The sequence below is a fragment of the Dipodomys ordii genome, unplaced genomic scaffold (genome assembly GCF_000151885.1).
Source record: "Dipodomys ordii isolate 6190 unplaced genomic scaffold, Dord_2.0 Scaffold21, whole genome shotgun sequence".
NCBI lineage: Eukaryota > Metazoa > Chordata > Mammalia > Rodentia > Heteromyidae > Dipodomys > Dipodomys ordii.
The window spans coordinates 7,182,107-7,199,644 of record NW_012267237.1 but is presented as its reverse complement, the minus strand read 5'-3'; the positions used below and the strand labels follow the sequence as shown (position 1 = coordinate 7,199,644).

Here is a 17,538-nt window from a genome sequence, read left to right as displayed (position 1 = left end):
TTATCAGACAAACCTGCAGGTAGCATTGTAATTAATGCTGGTAAGTTAAAAACATTTCTTTAAAATCAGGAACAAGACAAGGATATATACTCTTCACTGTTCTTCAGTAGAATACTAGAATTCCCAGCAAGAGGCAAAACATAAAGGCAAGAGGAAAACATAAAGGAATCCACATAGGGAAGGAAAAAGTACAGGTAGGGATAAGGAAACACTAGAGCTCCTTAGAACAGGTCAAAACTTCCTAAGATCCAGATTCACAAAGAAATCAAAGAAAGACAGGATAACTGGGATTGTGTCAAACTGAAGAGTTTCTGCATTGCAAAAGGACATATCTAGCAAGATAAATAGCCCACAGAGTAGGAGAACTTTATTAGCTATGCATTAGACAAGGGCTTCATGTCTAAAATATACTTCAAGCTCAAAAAAATTACCCCCCAAAACAAATCCTCAAAGAAACAGCAACCTAGTTAGTAAATGGGCTAAAGACCTAAAGAGAGACTTCTCAGAAGAAGTACATCACCTCTACAATAAAAAATGAATAAAAACTTTAAGTTTTTAGTAAGTAATCATAACAAGAAATAAAAGTAAACTCCATTTCAAAACTAAGTGACATTAGTGTACTTACCTTAGAAATACATCTCACTGCTATAATATTAATGCAGCATTCTTTGAAATCACTTCTCAAATGCCAATAAAATCTGTACAGTTATTCTAGGATAAACATATCCCCTATTTATTCTCATTAGCCATATGCCAGATGGGAGCCAGGATCTATTAGATAATATACAGTTTCACACTAAATCCAATTTATGAAGGTATAACCCTGAATTATATTCCTTTCCCTGACTGCCATATGTTACACCAACATATTAAATTAATTCACATATTGACCAGGTAATAAGTTAATTAAAAATATCCTTTAACAAGTTATTACAGTGGGTCCTTTCTTGATAGATAATATTTTATTGAACATTTTGTGAAACAAGACACATTTGAGATCTCATTTAATCCTGCAAATAACCCTATGAAATAGATTTACATTTTGTTCAGGTTTTATAGACATTTTAGTAGCTTGCTGGCGGGCACACAGATTTTAAGAGGAGCTATGATTTGGACCCAGGAGCCTTGGTTCTGAAGCCAGCCCTTCAATGATTTTAATACCCCATCTGTAATACACAATTGAAACAAATATGGGATTCATCTTGTTTGGCCACTCAGATTCAGCAGATTCAGGGGTGATAGAGGAAGACTATGCCCATGAAGTGATACCTCATAATCTTTTAACAACGTCATGGGTCAAGGAATGGGTTAACCGACAGATATGGTTAAAACCAAAGAGGTCTCCACCAAACCTCTACTTTTAAAGGTTCAGATTAGCCCAGAGTTAAGGGAAATAAACAGAAGAGCACATTCCATGTGGTAAATAACAAGAAACCAGGAAGTGCAGGCACCACTGAGCTGTCATGTGGTATCATATGAGATTTCAAGAAACAGAAACAGGATTCTTACATTCTTGGACAAATACAACCTCAAGGAAATGAATGTTTGTCATTTTGATGATCTGATGAGTCCCAAATAACATCAAAATGAAAAAAACATGTTTCTCTACATTAAATTAGAAGTTACTTCTTACAGATGTGGCTATGGGGCATTAATTTTCATCATCCTGGAAAACATTGTATTCTCATTACACAACAATTTGTTACATTCGTTTTTAAATTATTTCCCCTTTGAATGAGTTGAGATAATATTTATATTAACTTATATAGTCAATAAATGGGAAATATGTTATCATAAATTGAGAACATTAATTATAATACCCACTATAGCTAAAATATACAGATCTTGACTAAATTAATTGGCAGATTTATTTTTGATTCTAATGTATAAGTGATAGGTTCACTGGAAGAATAGACTTACCTATTGATATTCAAAAGTAGAATGTAACATTAGATTTACCTCGTCATTCAAAAAATTAGACCCAGATAACCTTGAAGTAACACACACACACACACACACACACACACACACACAACAAAAACTGACCTTCACAATTTAACGTTTCCAAACAAATGGACCATCCCTCCAGAGACATCACAGTGCAGTCACTGTGGACTTAACTCATGTGTGGAAGGCACACATCTAGTCGTGTCTCATTTATCATAGTACGAGCTCCATCTCCCTTGTGTGGATCAGGGAAGACCTGGATTCGGCTGACATCTGGACCAAGTTTTTCTAGCTTCTTTCCTTTTTGTAACTTGATCCAGAGATCGCTTGAACTACCTGTCCCAGGGCCCCAACCTGCAGGAGTGCAGGGAGCACAGGGAAGCAAGTACCCTGATGGGCAGTGCTGTGCCTGAGTCCTCCGTTCCCTCCCTGGTGCCTGGCCGGTGGGAGGCAGGATGCATAGAGCACTCCACCCATGTTTCCCTAAGTAAAGTCTTCAGTGTTTGAGTTCTGTGAGGCCACCTTCCTCCTATTTCTCCTTCTCTTCTTTCTTCTTTTCTTCTTCCTCATTTGCTCCTCCACCTCCTTCTCTTCCTCATTCCCTTCTTCATTCTTCTTCTGCCTCCTTATTCCTTTCTCCTCTTTGTTCTTCCTTCCTTTCCCCTCTTTCTCTTCTTTTCCCTCCTTTCCTTCTTTGTTCTTCTTCCTCGTCATCTTTTGCTCTTCCTCCTCTTCTTCTTCATCCTTTCCTTCTTTGTTTTTCTTCTTCCTCTTCCTCTGCTTTCTTCTTTCCTTTTCCTCCTCCTCTTCTTCCTCTTCATCTTCTTCCTCTTCACTTTTTGCTTTTAAATTTTTAATGAATGAACATAACTGCCCTGGCCAGATGGGGAATCGTTGGCGGTCCATCCTGGGTGCAAAGACAGGTTGTCTGTTCACAAGCTGGCATCGGAGTTGCCCCTGTATCCTGAATGCATGCATGCTTGGCTGTGCACAAAGGTTTCCTTCTCTCTGAAGGGGCATGTTTTCACATTTCTAAGCAAACCTCAGAAACTTTAAGGTAGCATGTAATACATTAACTCCTCATTAATTCAGCAAACATTTCATAAACCTAAACTATGTACTTTGCATTGAGATAAAGGTAAGGCTATAAACTATGCAAAAGAGACAACTCTTCCAAGAATATTAGAATATGATACAATAACAATAAATTAAAAAATAAGCTACAACACACATACTGGGCAAAGGCAGGAATGCTGGACTGCAGAGGGGGCATGGTTCAGATCGCAGTTCAAAGCGTTGCGGTTTGTAGAGAAGGCACACCTGAATACCACTGGGCTGTTTGTCTTGGCACATGTGTGGATTGAATGAGTTTTCTTTAATAGCAAAACTAAGTTAAAGAAGGTCCCAATCCTCCAGTCCCTGAAGAGCCCTGAGGTTTTAAGAAAAAGAGGAGAGCATTGTTAAGTGAGTCTCAAGCAACTTTTCTAGGAACATTCCGTGAAACAGTCCATGTGTGAGCTAGCCACTTCCATTTGGCTCCAGTTTAAAATTCAAAATTGCTCCCAGCACCAAAGGGCAGTATTGAATAGCTGCATCTAGAAACACATTGCAAGAATAACTTTTGCATTTTCTTGTAGAATATTAAAATTCGTTTTTGAATGTAAGCAGCACAGAAACGCCATGTGGTTTTGTTGTTCATCAAACATCTGAGTGGAGCATGGCAGGCTTGTGATGTCCTGGACTTCACCAGGAGGGTGAATGACATTCCTGTGCTCCCACCTGTCCCCAGGGAAAACCTCCGTGCCTCTACCTCACTCACCTTCGGGTTCCTTTGAAGTATTTGCAGTATGTCCCTACTAAAGAGTGCAAGCTGGGCACCAGTGGCTCACACCTGTAATCCTAGCTACTCAGGAGGCTGAGATCTGAGGATCACGGTTCAAAGGCAGCCCAGGCAGGAACGTCCGTGAAAGTCTTATCTCCAATTAACCACCAGAAAACCGGAAGTGGTGCTGTGACTCAAGTGGCAGAGTTCTCACCTTGAGCTGAAGAGCTCAGGGACAGCAGAGTTTAAGTCCCACAACTGACCAAAAAACGAAAACAAACACAAAGAGTGCAGTTTTAAGCTTTCACACATCAATTCTTCCACCCTTAAGACAATGGTTACATTTGTAAGTCTACAGAGTGGGGTCACTCCAATGCCTTAGTACCCAGCAGCTTCATGCTCTGAGTATCTGATCAATTCTTAGTTTATTTTTTTAATTTTGCAGGTATTTATTTATTTTCTTATCATGAAGTAATTGTACAAAGGAGTTGCCGTGTAACAAAGCAATGTATTTGTGAATACAATGCATCTTTATCAATGTCACCCGTTCCAACCTCCTTACTCATCTCTTCCCTACCCACCGCTTCCTTCACTCTTCTTAATTTTGTAGGATATATATTGGATTCTTGACTGAATTCTCCTCTTTATTCATTTACTCCTTTCCTTTTGACCCCACTCTTTCAAATACTCAAGTATTTATCTCTAGATTATGTGTGTGTGTGTGTGTATGTGAGAGAGAGAGAGAGAGAGAGAGAGAATATATTGAGGCTTGAACTCAGGGCCTGAGTGTTGTCCTTTGCTTTTATTACTCAAGGTTGGAGCCATAGCTCTACTTCTGGCATTTTGGTGGTTAATTGGAGAAAAAAGTCTCATTGACTTTCCTGCTCAGACTGGCTTCAAACTGCAAAGCAGCCTCCTAAATAATTGGAATTTCAGGTGTGAGCCACTGATATCCAGCTCTAGATTTTTTTTTTCGTAAAAAACACATTATCCTTAAGTCTTTGTTCCAAGGGATTTCAATTCAAAACGTAATGATTTATGAGTATAGTGTCACCCTTCCATCTTTCTCCCCCATCTCTTCCAACCCCTCCTAAGTTACCTGATCCCATTTTCACAATACAATCACTATTATGACTGAATTAGGCCCCCACCCTTCTGCTCTCTATTTTTCTGCCCACCCCTCCCCTCAGCCTTCCTCTTCCCAACAACACATGGTAAATTTAAAAAGAAACGTCCCAACACTCATTTTGAGGTTAAAATCACCTTTCCACAATTCTGTAGCCCGAAAGAAATACATTTAGGCTTTTATTAGTAAGATGTTGAAGTAAATAAGGCAATGCACTCTAAAGAGAATACTTCATTGCCTTCACTCCTCTTTGCGTACTTTCATTCAGCCAGCACAGTCGCGTAGCAGATTCTTCCTATGAAAACCATGTTTCAGCTTCACTAGTGGAACCTCATTCTCTAAGGCCACAGCCCTGTCCTTTGTTCTTTCAGATAAGGAGACAAGGAGGCATCCAGCTCCTGGTGGACCTGCTGGATCACCGGATGACCGAAGTTCACCGTAGTGCCTGCGGAGCTCTGCGGAATTTGGTGTACGGGAAGGCCAATGATGATAACAAAATTGCTCTGAAGAACTGCGGTGGCATTCCAGCGCTGGTGAGGCTGCTTCGCAAGACCACGGACCTTGAGATCCGGGAGCTGGTCACAGGTTAGTGTCATTCCTAAATCATTGTGTTCCATTATCCAGCCCAGTAGCAAATGTGTGAACAAGGTATTATGAACGAGGTACAGTGCCTCACTGAGCACTGATAACAGGTCATCTCAATTTCTGTTTTCACTTAAGTGAATAAAATAATATTAAGTGTAACAGGTGTGGGTTGATCATATTAAATGATTAGAATCCAAAGGGAACCGCATTTAAATTCTGTGATCATATGTCAGTCTTTGGCAGGCGACTTAAGAAAAGTTGAGTCTGGGAAGGTAGCTTAGGGGTAGAGTGCTTGCCTAGCATGCATGAAGTTCTGGGTTCGATTCCTTGGTACCACATAAACAGAGAAAGCTAGAAGGGGTGCTGTGGCTCAAGTGGTAGAACGCTAGCCTTGAGCAAAAAAAGCTCAAGGACAGTACCCAGGTCCTGGGTTCAAGCCCCAGGACTGGCCAAAAAAGAAGGAGAAGCAAAAGCAGCAGCAGAAGAAGTTATTGAAGTTGAGTATCTTAGCATACCCAGAAGCCACCATTAGAGCATTAAAAAAAAATGGTAGAAAGCTGATGCTATTGAGTCATTGGTCGTAGGGTACCCATTCTAGGTTTTAGTGTGGTTAAAATCAGAGTTTATTAACCTTTACAGTTAATTTACTGATTAAAATACTTATGCCTACTCAAAGACTCAGTGTTATATAACTGCACGTTATGGAAATTTTTGAAAGCTACAATGAGAAAAAGCCTTTCCAGGATCATAAATGAAGATATAATGATGAATATTGAACAAAAGAGAACATGTATAAAATTCAGTATACCTCTCTTTCTTGGAATAAATATGGACTCTGTAAACATCAGTTATTAGCTACCGTGCCTCACTTTGGGTAGGATGTAGCACTGGGATTTGAACTCAGGGACTTACACTTGCTAGGTAGCTTGAACCACACCTCCAGTTCTTTTTGCTTTATAGGGTCCTACTTTATGCCCTACTCCTCTGGACCATGATTTTCCTAATCGCAGCCTCCTGAGTAGCTAAGATGGCAGACGTGAGGCACCTTGCCCGGTGTAACCCTTCCTTGTTAAGCATGCACGTTTGTTTGCTTGTTGAAGTGCTAAGGACAGACTGCAGTGTGGTATTCCAAATCTTCCCTGGGCTTCCTGGTTTTGATGTTACATGCTAATGTTTACTAGGTGGTGTTTCTGATTCTGGTTCATCCAAGTACCTCTTTAAGTGAGAATTTGAGAAATGAATTACAAAAGTGGCTCCTCCAAACTTTCTTTTAATTTTTTATGATCTCACTGACCTTCTGTCCTGACTAAAATGTCCTTTTAAATATGCTGATAGCATATATAAAAAACGTGTTTATTTAAAATAACACATTACTCAAACCAGGCAATCATAAATATTTATCCAGTCCCAAGTCAAGCCTCCTAGTATCAATATATTTCCTTATGTTTTCATCTTTTATGATCATGGTTGCAGCCAGATGCAGGTGGCTCACACTTTTAATCCTAACTACTCAGGAGACCTAGATCTAAGGATCATAAATCAAAGCTAGCCTGAGAAGAAAAGTCTGTGACATTCTTACTTAAGGAGCTCTGGTAGAGTACCAGCCTTGAGTGAATAAACCTAAGGAACAGTGCCCAGGCCCTGAGTTCAAGCCCCCGCACCCCCACACACACACACAAAAATAGAAAAAAAAGAAGGGAAGAGGAAAGAGATTACTGTTGTATCTCTTTCTCTATTTTAACTGAGTTCAGACTAAACACAAATCCTTTTTTCCCTTTATATAAGTGGAGAATTGTCTTTGTTGTTGAAAGAGTTATTGTTCAAGGTTATCGTGTTATTAAAGTAATATTTCATACTAAGTTAGCAAAGATCCAGTAAGTAAAATGATTATTATCCCAGTAATGTGCTGTCTCACAGATCATTCTGAGGTAAGTTACATAACTGAAGATATTCCTTGTCAATTGGTTTTGAAAACGCACCCTTTCCTTCATGGACGGTATGTGGGAAAGGGCCTAATGTGTATGCTGGAAACAGCACTTGTGTGCGTGAGCACTTCACTGCTGGATGCCTGAAGCCCGCAGAAGTGCGGGCCTGCAGAGCGCCTTCTATATCCACGACTGTCATTCATTTCATGCTTGGGAAAGGACTGGATTTATACTAAACCTTGTATTTGCTCCACACATTCGCCTCGTGTGGAAGGCTCCCTGGCGGTTCATCTCGTTGTCAGACTCAGCCATGTGGAGAAGCTTGATGGTGTAACGTGGGGGGGGGGGGGTCCTGCCCCTGTGACATCCTGCAGAACACTCTGGTGCCTCCTGCGTCCCAGTGTCCAGCACACACTGGACTCCGCTGCCGTTTGCATCGGGGTTGGCTGCAAAGGAAGTGATGTCAGTTATGCCACACCACAGTCACCTACCAGATCCTGAGCCTCCGCCCCATACCCATGCTGCACTGGGGCAATGGCCAGAAGTTCTAAGTGAGCCCTATTTGGACACATCAAAGGCAAACAGTCTGTCCTAAAGCTCCAGGAGATTCTGTTCCTGGGGAAGCTTAGGCTGCAGGAAGCATGCTAGCACGATGCACAGCGAGCCGACAGACAGTGTCCATGCTGTGTGTCATGAGAGGGACGGAGGTTTGCCCCCATGGTCAGGTCTTAGCCCATAGTTTTATTAGCAGTGTATGCAGTGGCCCAGGCTCTCTCCATCATCTTTTCCAACATTCTCACCCTTCCCTCCCCTTCCCACCTCTTCTCTCGCTCTTCTTAATTTTGTAGAATATATATATTGGATTCTGTTCAGCACTGTCCACCTCCTCTTCATTCATCTACTCTTTTCCCCTGACTCTATACCATCCACTTCAAGTACCTGCTTCCTGGGGTTTCCATTTGCTGAACTTTGATTTTGGCTTTCTAAGGAACTACACTACTTGAGATCTCCATGAGATAGGTAGATGCCATATTTCAGTTAATACATTCCTATATACTTGCATATCACTCAACCTATGCACTTGTGAATTTGTAAGATGAATCTATCTTCTACATATAAGGGAAATCATGCATCCTTTGTCTCTTTGTGGCTGACTTGCTCTCTCAAGAAGATGTGGTATTAGAAAGAATGATATTGTATGCTTTGTAAAGAAATGGAAACACCTATTGAAATTCTTTCCTACTTCCTTTCTCTCATGTCTGAATCACCCATAGTTATTTCATGGTGGTGTTTACTGAATTAAATGTGGAAAAATGTCCTCATGTACGAACACAACACTTCCTATGTATGTCCTTCATTAAGAAAAAGCCAAACAGACCTTCAGTTTACCTCTGTAGTTGTTAACCTGAAATAAAAGATAGGACTTGTGGTATGAACAAAAGCCCAGTAGCAAGTACATGGGCTAAGCCGCCACCCAAGAGAAAGCAATTGGCAGAGCTCACGTGTGGCATGAAGACATGCCAGGGCAGAAGGGATGTCTGCTGGGAGCCAGTCTGTAGCGCCAGTGCCTTCTAACTTTCTGCAGTGAAAGAAGTCTGAGAGAGCCAGGAATCAGCAGGTCCCAGATACCTGTTTAGATTTTACAGAAATGATACAAATTTAGCCAAGGCTTACTTCACCACCTGACTGAAAGGGGAAAAAACGAGGCGGAGTGAATGCAGTTCAGAACCTTTTCATCTTCTATGGGTCGGCATTCGTCGCAGTGCACTGGGAATCCCGTATTTTCGTTCAGCTAACTAGGTTCAGCCACAAGGTCGGCAAAGCCTCCATTTCTCCTGTCTTTATTCTCTTGCCACCCCTCCCCTGGGACTCTGGTCTTGGTGCATATTTGACAAGAGTAGAATAGTGAGCCTGTCTTCCTGTGGGAATGCAGACGCCTCGTGCATTCCAAAGTCCTGCACCCCTCAGACATTCCTGAATTTCTATAGACCTCAGGTGCCCTGCCAAGCCCTGTGAATACTTTGGTCAGGCTCACCACCACAGTGAAGCCCAGCTCTGAATGGTCAACACGTATGTGTAACTGGCTGCGCAGAATATTTAGAGACATCCTCAACAAATGTATCTGTATTTTAAAAACATACTGCATGAACAGGAAAGGAGCCAGTGGCTCTGAAGGGTGGAACAGAATGGAATGTAAGAGAAAAAAAAAGACTTGCTTTACTTCTTTTGTCCAAAAGAGTCACCACAAATACCCTAGGAATGAGGTTCAACATCCACTTATGAATTAACTAACGCCATGATGAAGTATAGTAACTCCGTCCGAACCTCCTTTGTGCGTCTCTGCCAGACCTCATTCAGAATTCAGCCTCACTGCGGTGAGACAGGCTAGTACTTCCATTGAGTCTCTCCTTTTGTTTGCTTTTTTTGTGTGCCATTACTGGAGCTTGAACTCAGGGCCTGAATACTAAGTCTTTTTGCACACAGCTAGCACTCTACCACTTGAGCCACAGCTCTACTACTTACTTTTTAATGGTTAATGAGAAATAAGAGTCCTACAGATTTTCCTGAACAGGCTGGCTTTGAACCATGCTCCTCAGATTTCAGCTTCCTGAGCAGTTGAGATTACAGCTTGTCACATCCCCTTCTGCCTCTTAGCTCAAGCATGGGAATATGTATCCACTGAAGAAACATTCTTTCCACAAAATGTTGGAAACAAATGCTTAATTTAAAATGAACAATTTTAGAGATTTTTTTAAGTTTTGTAAATTAAATTTTAGATGAGACATTGAAGGTCTATAAGGTCTTAAGATATCCAGAATGCCAAATTATGAATAATTGAAGGCTAATAGAAAGAAATGATCTTGCCAAGCTATAAATAATTTATCGAATAGTTCTTGGCAAACTGTTTGAACAGTAATAAAATGTTAAAATTGAGGCATTTGCATACATTTCCATTGCACACATAAACATGCATGCTGAAAAAGCCAGCTGCCTAATGCGCTGCAGTGTCTGTTCACAGCACAATGTGTTTTGCCAGTGCCTGTTGGCTTCGCAATAAATAATTTTCTTCCCGTGCAATAATTACTGGGAGATGATGATCAGAATTTTATTTAAATCCAGTTGAAACTCTTCTGTGCTAGCCATTACTTGAGATGCTCCTAAGCAAGTAAACCGAGGAGAAATGTTACATGTCCTTTGGATTCAAAGCAAGTGTTTTTGAGAGCTTTACTGTTCTAAGAGTGTGCTTTGCATACTCAGATTTTTTTTTCCTTTAAACTATAAAGACAGGCCACCAGTCCAGAGTTGTTCTCGATTTCTGTCATCATTGATCCCTCCTCTGTAGGTCACGCCCCGGTGTCCTCTGTCTCCTCTCTCTACCTAGATGCAAGGGAGAGGGTAAGAGCCATCTGGACACAGCAGATCTGCACTTAGAGTGTTTGTCCCCAGGACCCCAGACCCTTCTGTCTTGTGCTTTCCACTTCAGTCCCAGGAGATAAAATTTGGAAAGTCAATTTATGTTTATGTTCTCATATATGTATAAGCTATAGAATTTTGGATAGAAAATTACTTTTCTCAGGAGTGTTTTCTAGAATTGAATTGTATCCTTGATGTTATAAAATTCTGTGATGATGTATGATAATATGGTTGTTAGGGATGGAGTTCTAAGAACTCAAGCCACATGTTATAGTACAAACCGAAACACAGGAGGAGGAGGCAAGTTTGCAGACAGCCTGGACTATGAACTGAATTCCAGGCATATATAGCTATATAGTAAGATACTATCTCAAAAAAGCAAAAATAAGCCTAAGCCAAGCACCAGTAGCTCATGCCTGTAATCCTAGCTACTCGGGAGGCTGAGATCTGAGGATAGCAGCCCAGGCAGGAAGGTCTGTGAGACACTTATCTCCAAGAAACTACTCAGAAAACACAGGAAATGGCTCTGTGGCTCAAGTGTTATAGTCCTAGCCTTGAGCACAAAGAGGCTCAGGGTCAACATCCAGGCCCTGAGTTCAAGCCCTAGGACCAGCAAAAACAAAAACAAAAAACAAAAAAAACAGCAAAATTAATTTTTTTTAATTCTAAGGACTTCCTTTCATGTTTTTCTACCCTCTGGTTTTTTTTATGAATACAAAATACTCAGTTATTTCTGTGTAGCACCAGCCAGTACTTGAAATGGATGATCTCACTTTTCTCTAGTTTCACTTCTTCTTCCTTTTTTTTTTGGGGGGGGGGTCCGGTTGTGGGGCCTGAACTCTGGGCCTGGGTGCTGTCCCTCAGCTCTTCAGCTCAAGGCTAGCGCTCTACCACTTGAGCCACAGCGCCACTTCCGGCTTTTTTTCTTCTTCCTTATGTGGTGCTGAGGAATCGAACCCAGGACCACAGGCATGCAAGGCAAGCGCTCTACCACTGAGCCACCTTCCCTGCCCTAGTTTCACTTCTTCTATAGGAACCTTTCTCATTGGTTCTACAGGGGAACCTTGTGTGGCAATACTTAAATGTATGCGTCTTCTTTTTTTTTTCCAGTCCTGGGGCTTGAACTCTGACCCTAGAAGCTATCCTTGAGCTTTTTTCTTGCTCAAGGTGAGTGCTCTACCACTTGAGCCACAGAGCCACTTCTGGCTTTTCTGAGTACTTTATTGGAGATAAGAGTCTCATGGACTTTTCTGCCTGGGCTGGCTTCAAACCCCAGTCCTCAGATCTCAGCCTCCTGAGCAGCTAGGATCACAGGCACGAGCTACTGGTGCCCTGAGACAGAGGGAGCATGAGGTTAGTTGCTGTCTGTGCACACAGGTGGAGCAAAACCTTACCTCCAGGTAAGCTTTGGGGGTGACATTTCTTTTAAGTGCCTTAGTTAGGACTTTGCTTCGGGGATCAGCTATCAGGGAAGCTTTTTAGTTCTCCTTACTGCACAATTAATTCCTATGTGGAGATTCTTCTTAGGTATTTATTTGTGCCATTTGTTTGTCTGGCTTGGGAGGAGAAGCTAACACTTGCCTGGCTAACAAGTATTCTGTTTTTGTTTTTTAAATTTTATTTTATTGTAAAGATGTTGTACCAAGGGGTCACAGTTACATCAGTAAGGTAATGAGTACATTTCTTGTTGAGCATTGTTACCCCTTTTTTGTTTTTTTTCTACTATCCCTTCCCACCTCTCCCCCTCCTCTCTTCCCCCACCCCCAAGTTGCAAAGTTCATTTCCAACATAGTGTCTTGTGGGTATCGTTATTGCGATAGGTCATCCTGTGTCCTTGTTTCAGCATTTTGTTATTCCCCTTCCCCTCCCCAAATTAGATAAATGTATATACAGGATGCAGGGCACCAAAACCAAATGCAGTGACAGCAGGGATATACCATACGGGGAAGAACATACAAAAGAATAAAAAAGAATCATTTCAGTGGCAGAGGAGGTGGAAAGGCGAGGCAGCTGCTTCCATTCAAACCCTTTCCCCCCTCACTTCTCCTGTTCCCCTCTTCTCTGAGTTAGCATCTTTCTGAGGGCTCCACCTAGACAGGAGCCAGCGCTGGGATGGAGCCCCACGGTGCATAACCCAGGCTCCCCTCGGGCCCACGGCTGAGGGGCCTCCATCTGTTAGCAAGCTGCAGAAATGTGCGGCTATGTCTCCTCTGCTGAGCCTGCCCTTCCTTTCTCTACCTTATTCCATTACGTGATTTCTTCTGTTCCCCAGTAGAAGGTTTCTTCAGCCCTACATGAGTTCTGAACAGTTTGATAGCTAAAACAAACAGTAAATGTTAGCAAATATCCTCTCCTTTCCTGGTGGAAGCTAGGATGGAGGCACTACTTGCTGTCTGCCAGCCAAGTGAGCTTGCTAATTCAAGAGAAGCCTGGATAGAACATTAGTTGAATGCCTTGCATGGAAGGGGCCATTAGCACAGAGGAGAAACGTTTTCTCACCAATACTCCCAGCACACTGTTTTCTTCCCTGGCCTAGTTTCTTTTTATTCTATCTTTGGTGATCATACAGAGGCATGTCTGTTCTTCCCAAAGGAGGAGCTACGTAGTTGGTCAAGATAGTCATTCTTCCATCTTTGTAGGGCTTCTTGCGAGAAGCTAGAATAGAATTCCCTTTAATATATATATATATATATATATATATATATATATATCACACATATGCATACTATGAATATATGATATATAATAAATATGATATATATTAGGAATATACAATATATTATATATGTCCTTTACATACATATCATATATATATATATATATATATATCATACCAGGAATCACTGAAATGATTTAGAAATAAATTTCTTAAATAAAATTCAAGATCACTATTTTCTCAAGATTTAACATTAAATCTCAATCTCATTTCTTATCCAAAATTATGTCCAACCATGTTGTCTAATGCATGTTAGTATCTCTAGAGCAAGATTAAACATCACAAAGATAAAAAAATAAAAAATCAAGTGGAGACAGTCTGATAATGAAAGGCCAGCCATGTGGAGATGCCTTGAATGTTAATATAAACTCTTTCAAATAGCAAATTCCCTGGGAGAAATTAAAAATCCAAGTTTAAATCCCCTTTCATGTTGAAGTCCAAAGACATTAAAGTTCAAAGGAATTAAAGTCAAAAAAATCAATATCTCTTGCCATTGTGTGTTAAAGTTCAAAGTCTACAATCCTAAGCTAACTAAATGTAAAGCCATTCTCCCCCACTTTCTTCTTTGGCACAGCTCAGCCAGTGGGGTTCTGGTGCCCCTGTGGGGTACAGGCCTTCAATACTAGAGGCCTGGGCTGCTTTCCTCTGGAACTGGCTGCTCACTTCCATGGCCTGAGAAGATTTGTTATTTCATTTCAAGTAGAACTCATTTCATCAGTCAGGAGTATCCTCGCCCTAACTGTTGGGTTTAGAAGATGGGCCATCATAAGCTCTGAGAGACGATCCCAGCACATCCCAGAAGCCAGCTGCTTGCTTCTGTAGCCCATCACCACAAATGTCACAATGTAAACCAATGCACCAGTACTACCTTGCAGTCTGAGACAGCTCTCGCTGAGTGAAAATAAAATGATGCTTCTTAGATTTCGTTCCGGAATGTGCCAGTCAGCTTTCCATGGCTGCGACAGAATCCCTGGGCTAGAGAGCTTGCCAGGAGGAAGAAACGCTCATTTGGGCTCATGGTTTCAGAGGTTTCGGTCCATGGTCACTTGACTCCTTCGCATTTGAGCCTGGGATGAGGCAGAGCATCTTGGTCGGGCGTGAATGGGCAAAGGAAACACACATACCTCACGCCAGCCACAGTGAAGAAAGAGGGGGTGGGATAGAAAGTAAGAAAGAAAAGAAGAGAAGAGTGTGGAGTAGCAGTTTCCCCTTCTGTGGCATGCCCCCAATGGTTTCTTGTAGGCTTCTAGTTCCTAAGGTTCTACCCATCCCAACAGAGCCACTGACTGGCAACCAAGCCTTCAACACAAAGCCCCTGAGGGACAGTGTCTAGATCTAAAAGATAGCACAGAGGATCCTGTGGACCAGCCATTTCCTTGCCTTGTCTAGCTTCTAGCGACTGTCTGCATTCCTTGGCTTGTGTCTCCTTTTCTAACCTTTCCAAGACACCACCATACATCTCTGCCAGTGGTTTCATAGTCACATTATCCTCTTCCCACTGAAGAAATGATTCTCTGCCTTTAAGGACTTGTGTGATAGGTTAGGCCCACTAGATTAAACTGAATGATTTCCATGATAATCTTCCAGTCTCAAGATGTGTAACTGAATATCACCTACAGAGACTCTTTAGTCATGTAGGAGAGCAGACTCACAGGTTCAGAAAAGTGCGAGTGGACATCTGTAGGATGACCCTCGGGTTTCCCATCATACCTGAACGATGAGTCGGTGAGTTTTAGTTGAATGATACGAAGTCTGGGCATAGCCTGCTTTCAAGCGTCTGTGATCTGTGAATTCAAACCCAAGGCCAGACATTGATTAGTTTTGGCCTGAAGCATTTACCCATTGAAGGTTCATCTTTGCACAGTGTCTGTTTGGAAAAGCAGAACTCTGAATGCCACGGCTGTCTTGCAGCATTAGACATGGGCAATGGGGGTCCTGTCGCTGTGTCAGCCATGTTTGGACTGGGAGGCAGAAGCACTATGAATGGCCTGGACTTGGGGATTCCTTATCAGGCTTTAGACCTGACACAGCCACGGGAGCTGGAGCAGAAGGCTGTGGAAGGCCTTGCCTCTGTGTGTGCTGATAGACTGGTAGTCGACACTGGCCACATGGCTGCAGTTAGGGAGGGAATCTGGATGTGAAGCATGGAAAGCAAGGACCCATTGCTTCTGCACTTTCTGTTTGCATTTGGGCCACAGAAGTAATGCACAGCAGATGGCAGCTGGACCTGGACCTGGGGAAGCTGAAGGAGGAGCTGCGTTCGCCGCTGGCAGCGCTGCCGGCCACCAGCCACCTCCCGCCCAGAAGGCGAAGCAGAGGAGCAGTGAATGCGCACGGAAGCAGAGGATTTCTCTGCAGACAGACCCAACTTGAGCCAAGCAGGAAAGAACATTCTGGAAAGTGTAGTTCCAGTGCAGCCCAGTGCAGCTACGGTGATGAATCTACCAAAACAGTCCCTATAGGAAATAGTGTCTTTCCCTTCTTGGCATTTGAAATCTTGGGATTTGAACTTGCTCTTTCAAGTCAGGCATCTCGGCCCCAGTGAGCCCTGTCGGGTGGTAGGCCTCACGTGGTCGCACCGCTTGTTAGCAGGCCTCCTCCACCCTAGCCACAGCAGCTGCTCTTTCTGCTTCCTGTGGGATTGACCAGCTCTCCTGGCCTCTCAGGCTGCCGCCAACTTGCTCTGATGCTGCAGACGTGTGGGCATCTGGCTCCTCACCACACCCTGCCCAGAGCTCCTGGTCTCTGATTGCTCCTGTTCCAGAATCTGAGAATCCTGACTCACCAGAAGCAGCTCCTACTCCAGGACCGCAGCGCGCCGTGCCTGCGCTCCCTCCACTCTTCCCCTTCAGCTCTCGGAAAGGCACAGATACGTGTGGACTCTGCTTTCTAGTCTGTGTAGGTAGAGCAGTGAGTCCTGCCTGCTTTTTACTTTGCTTTTGCTCTTAAACCAACATTGTTCTAAAAGCAAAATGCTTTTCTAAAATATCCCCATAAGTTCCAAAAGAGAAATTGGGCAACTCTTTCTGTAAAGGGACATAGAGAATAATTTACCTTGCGGGCCTTAGGGCTGTGTCAGAATGACTCAATTCTACCTGTACTGGGGAAAAGTCATCATATATAATACATAAATGAAATGAGCTTAGCTATATGTTAGTAAAGCTTTATTTATAGAAGCAGGCTACGGGCCCTCAGACACACTTTATCAGAACTGCCTCTTATACCTTCTCTTGCACAGCTAAAGTTCTGGTAAAGTAGAAGACATGCAACCAACTTATCCCTGCTGGAGATCAGGTTGTGGAGCCGTTAGTCAGGAGGTTTGCTCACATGTCTAGAATGAGGTAGGTTTTTCCACCATGACATATCACAGGCTGCAATTAGGGCAGGACGCCTCCGCCCCTACCAGCTCCTAGAGCACCTCTTAAGGAGACCAGACAACTAGAGCTCCCTATGGCCAATTATTCATAAAAGGAATAAGTGAGAGCTGGTCCCAGCTAAGCAAGTATATACTGATGACTATGATAAATTCCTCTACTCTCAGAAAATAAATGTGCAAAGGACTGGGAGAGGCCCAAGTCAGAGGCCCAGTGTGCTCCAGTCAGCGGAAGGAAACAGCAGGCCTGGGGAAGAGTCGCTCCTGACTAACACACTGCAGTAATTCCAGGGGGTCACTGAAGGGGGGTGAAAGGTAAATGTTGATGTCTGTTCTTGAAAGAAATCCATCTTCTACCAGCTCACACATTACTTATAGAAACGTTGTCTATCCTTATTAACGATCACTGTGACCATTTTAGGGTTGTCTCTCTACAATGGCTAACCTAGATATATTCATATGCAAAGGGACAAAAGCTTAGAACCCTGGGGCTGGGAAGGTGGCTCAGTGGTAGAGCGCTTGCCTTGCATGCCTGAAGCCCTGGGTTCGATTCCTCAGCACCACATAAGCAAAAAGAAAAAAGCCTGAAGTGGTGCTGTGGCTCAAGTGGTAGGGCACTAGCCTTGAGCT

The 17,538-nt window shown here is 42.7% G+C and overlaps 1 protein-coding gene across 2 annotated transcripts in view; it reads left to right on the top strand.

Moving 5' to 3' along the window:
• Ctnnd2 (catenin (cadherin-associated protein), delta 2) overlaps window positions 1–17,538 on the top strand; it is a 349,057-nt gene that overhangs the window by 138,107 nt on the left and 193,412 nt on the right. For both annotated transcript variants that reach the window (XM_013013886.1, XM_013013885.1), the window contains exon 5: window positions 5,267–5,480. In XM_013013886.1, coding sequence (XP_012869340.1) covers window positions 5,267–5,480 — 214 coding nt within the window. The remainder of the gene's footprint in view (window positions 1–5,266; window positions 5,481–17,538) is intronic.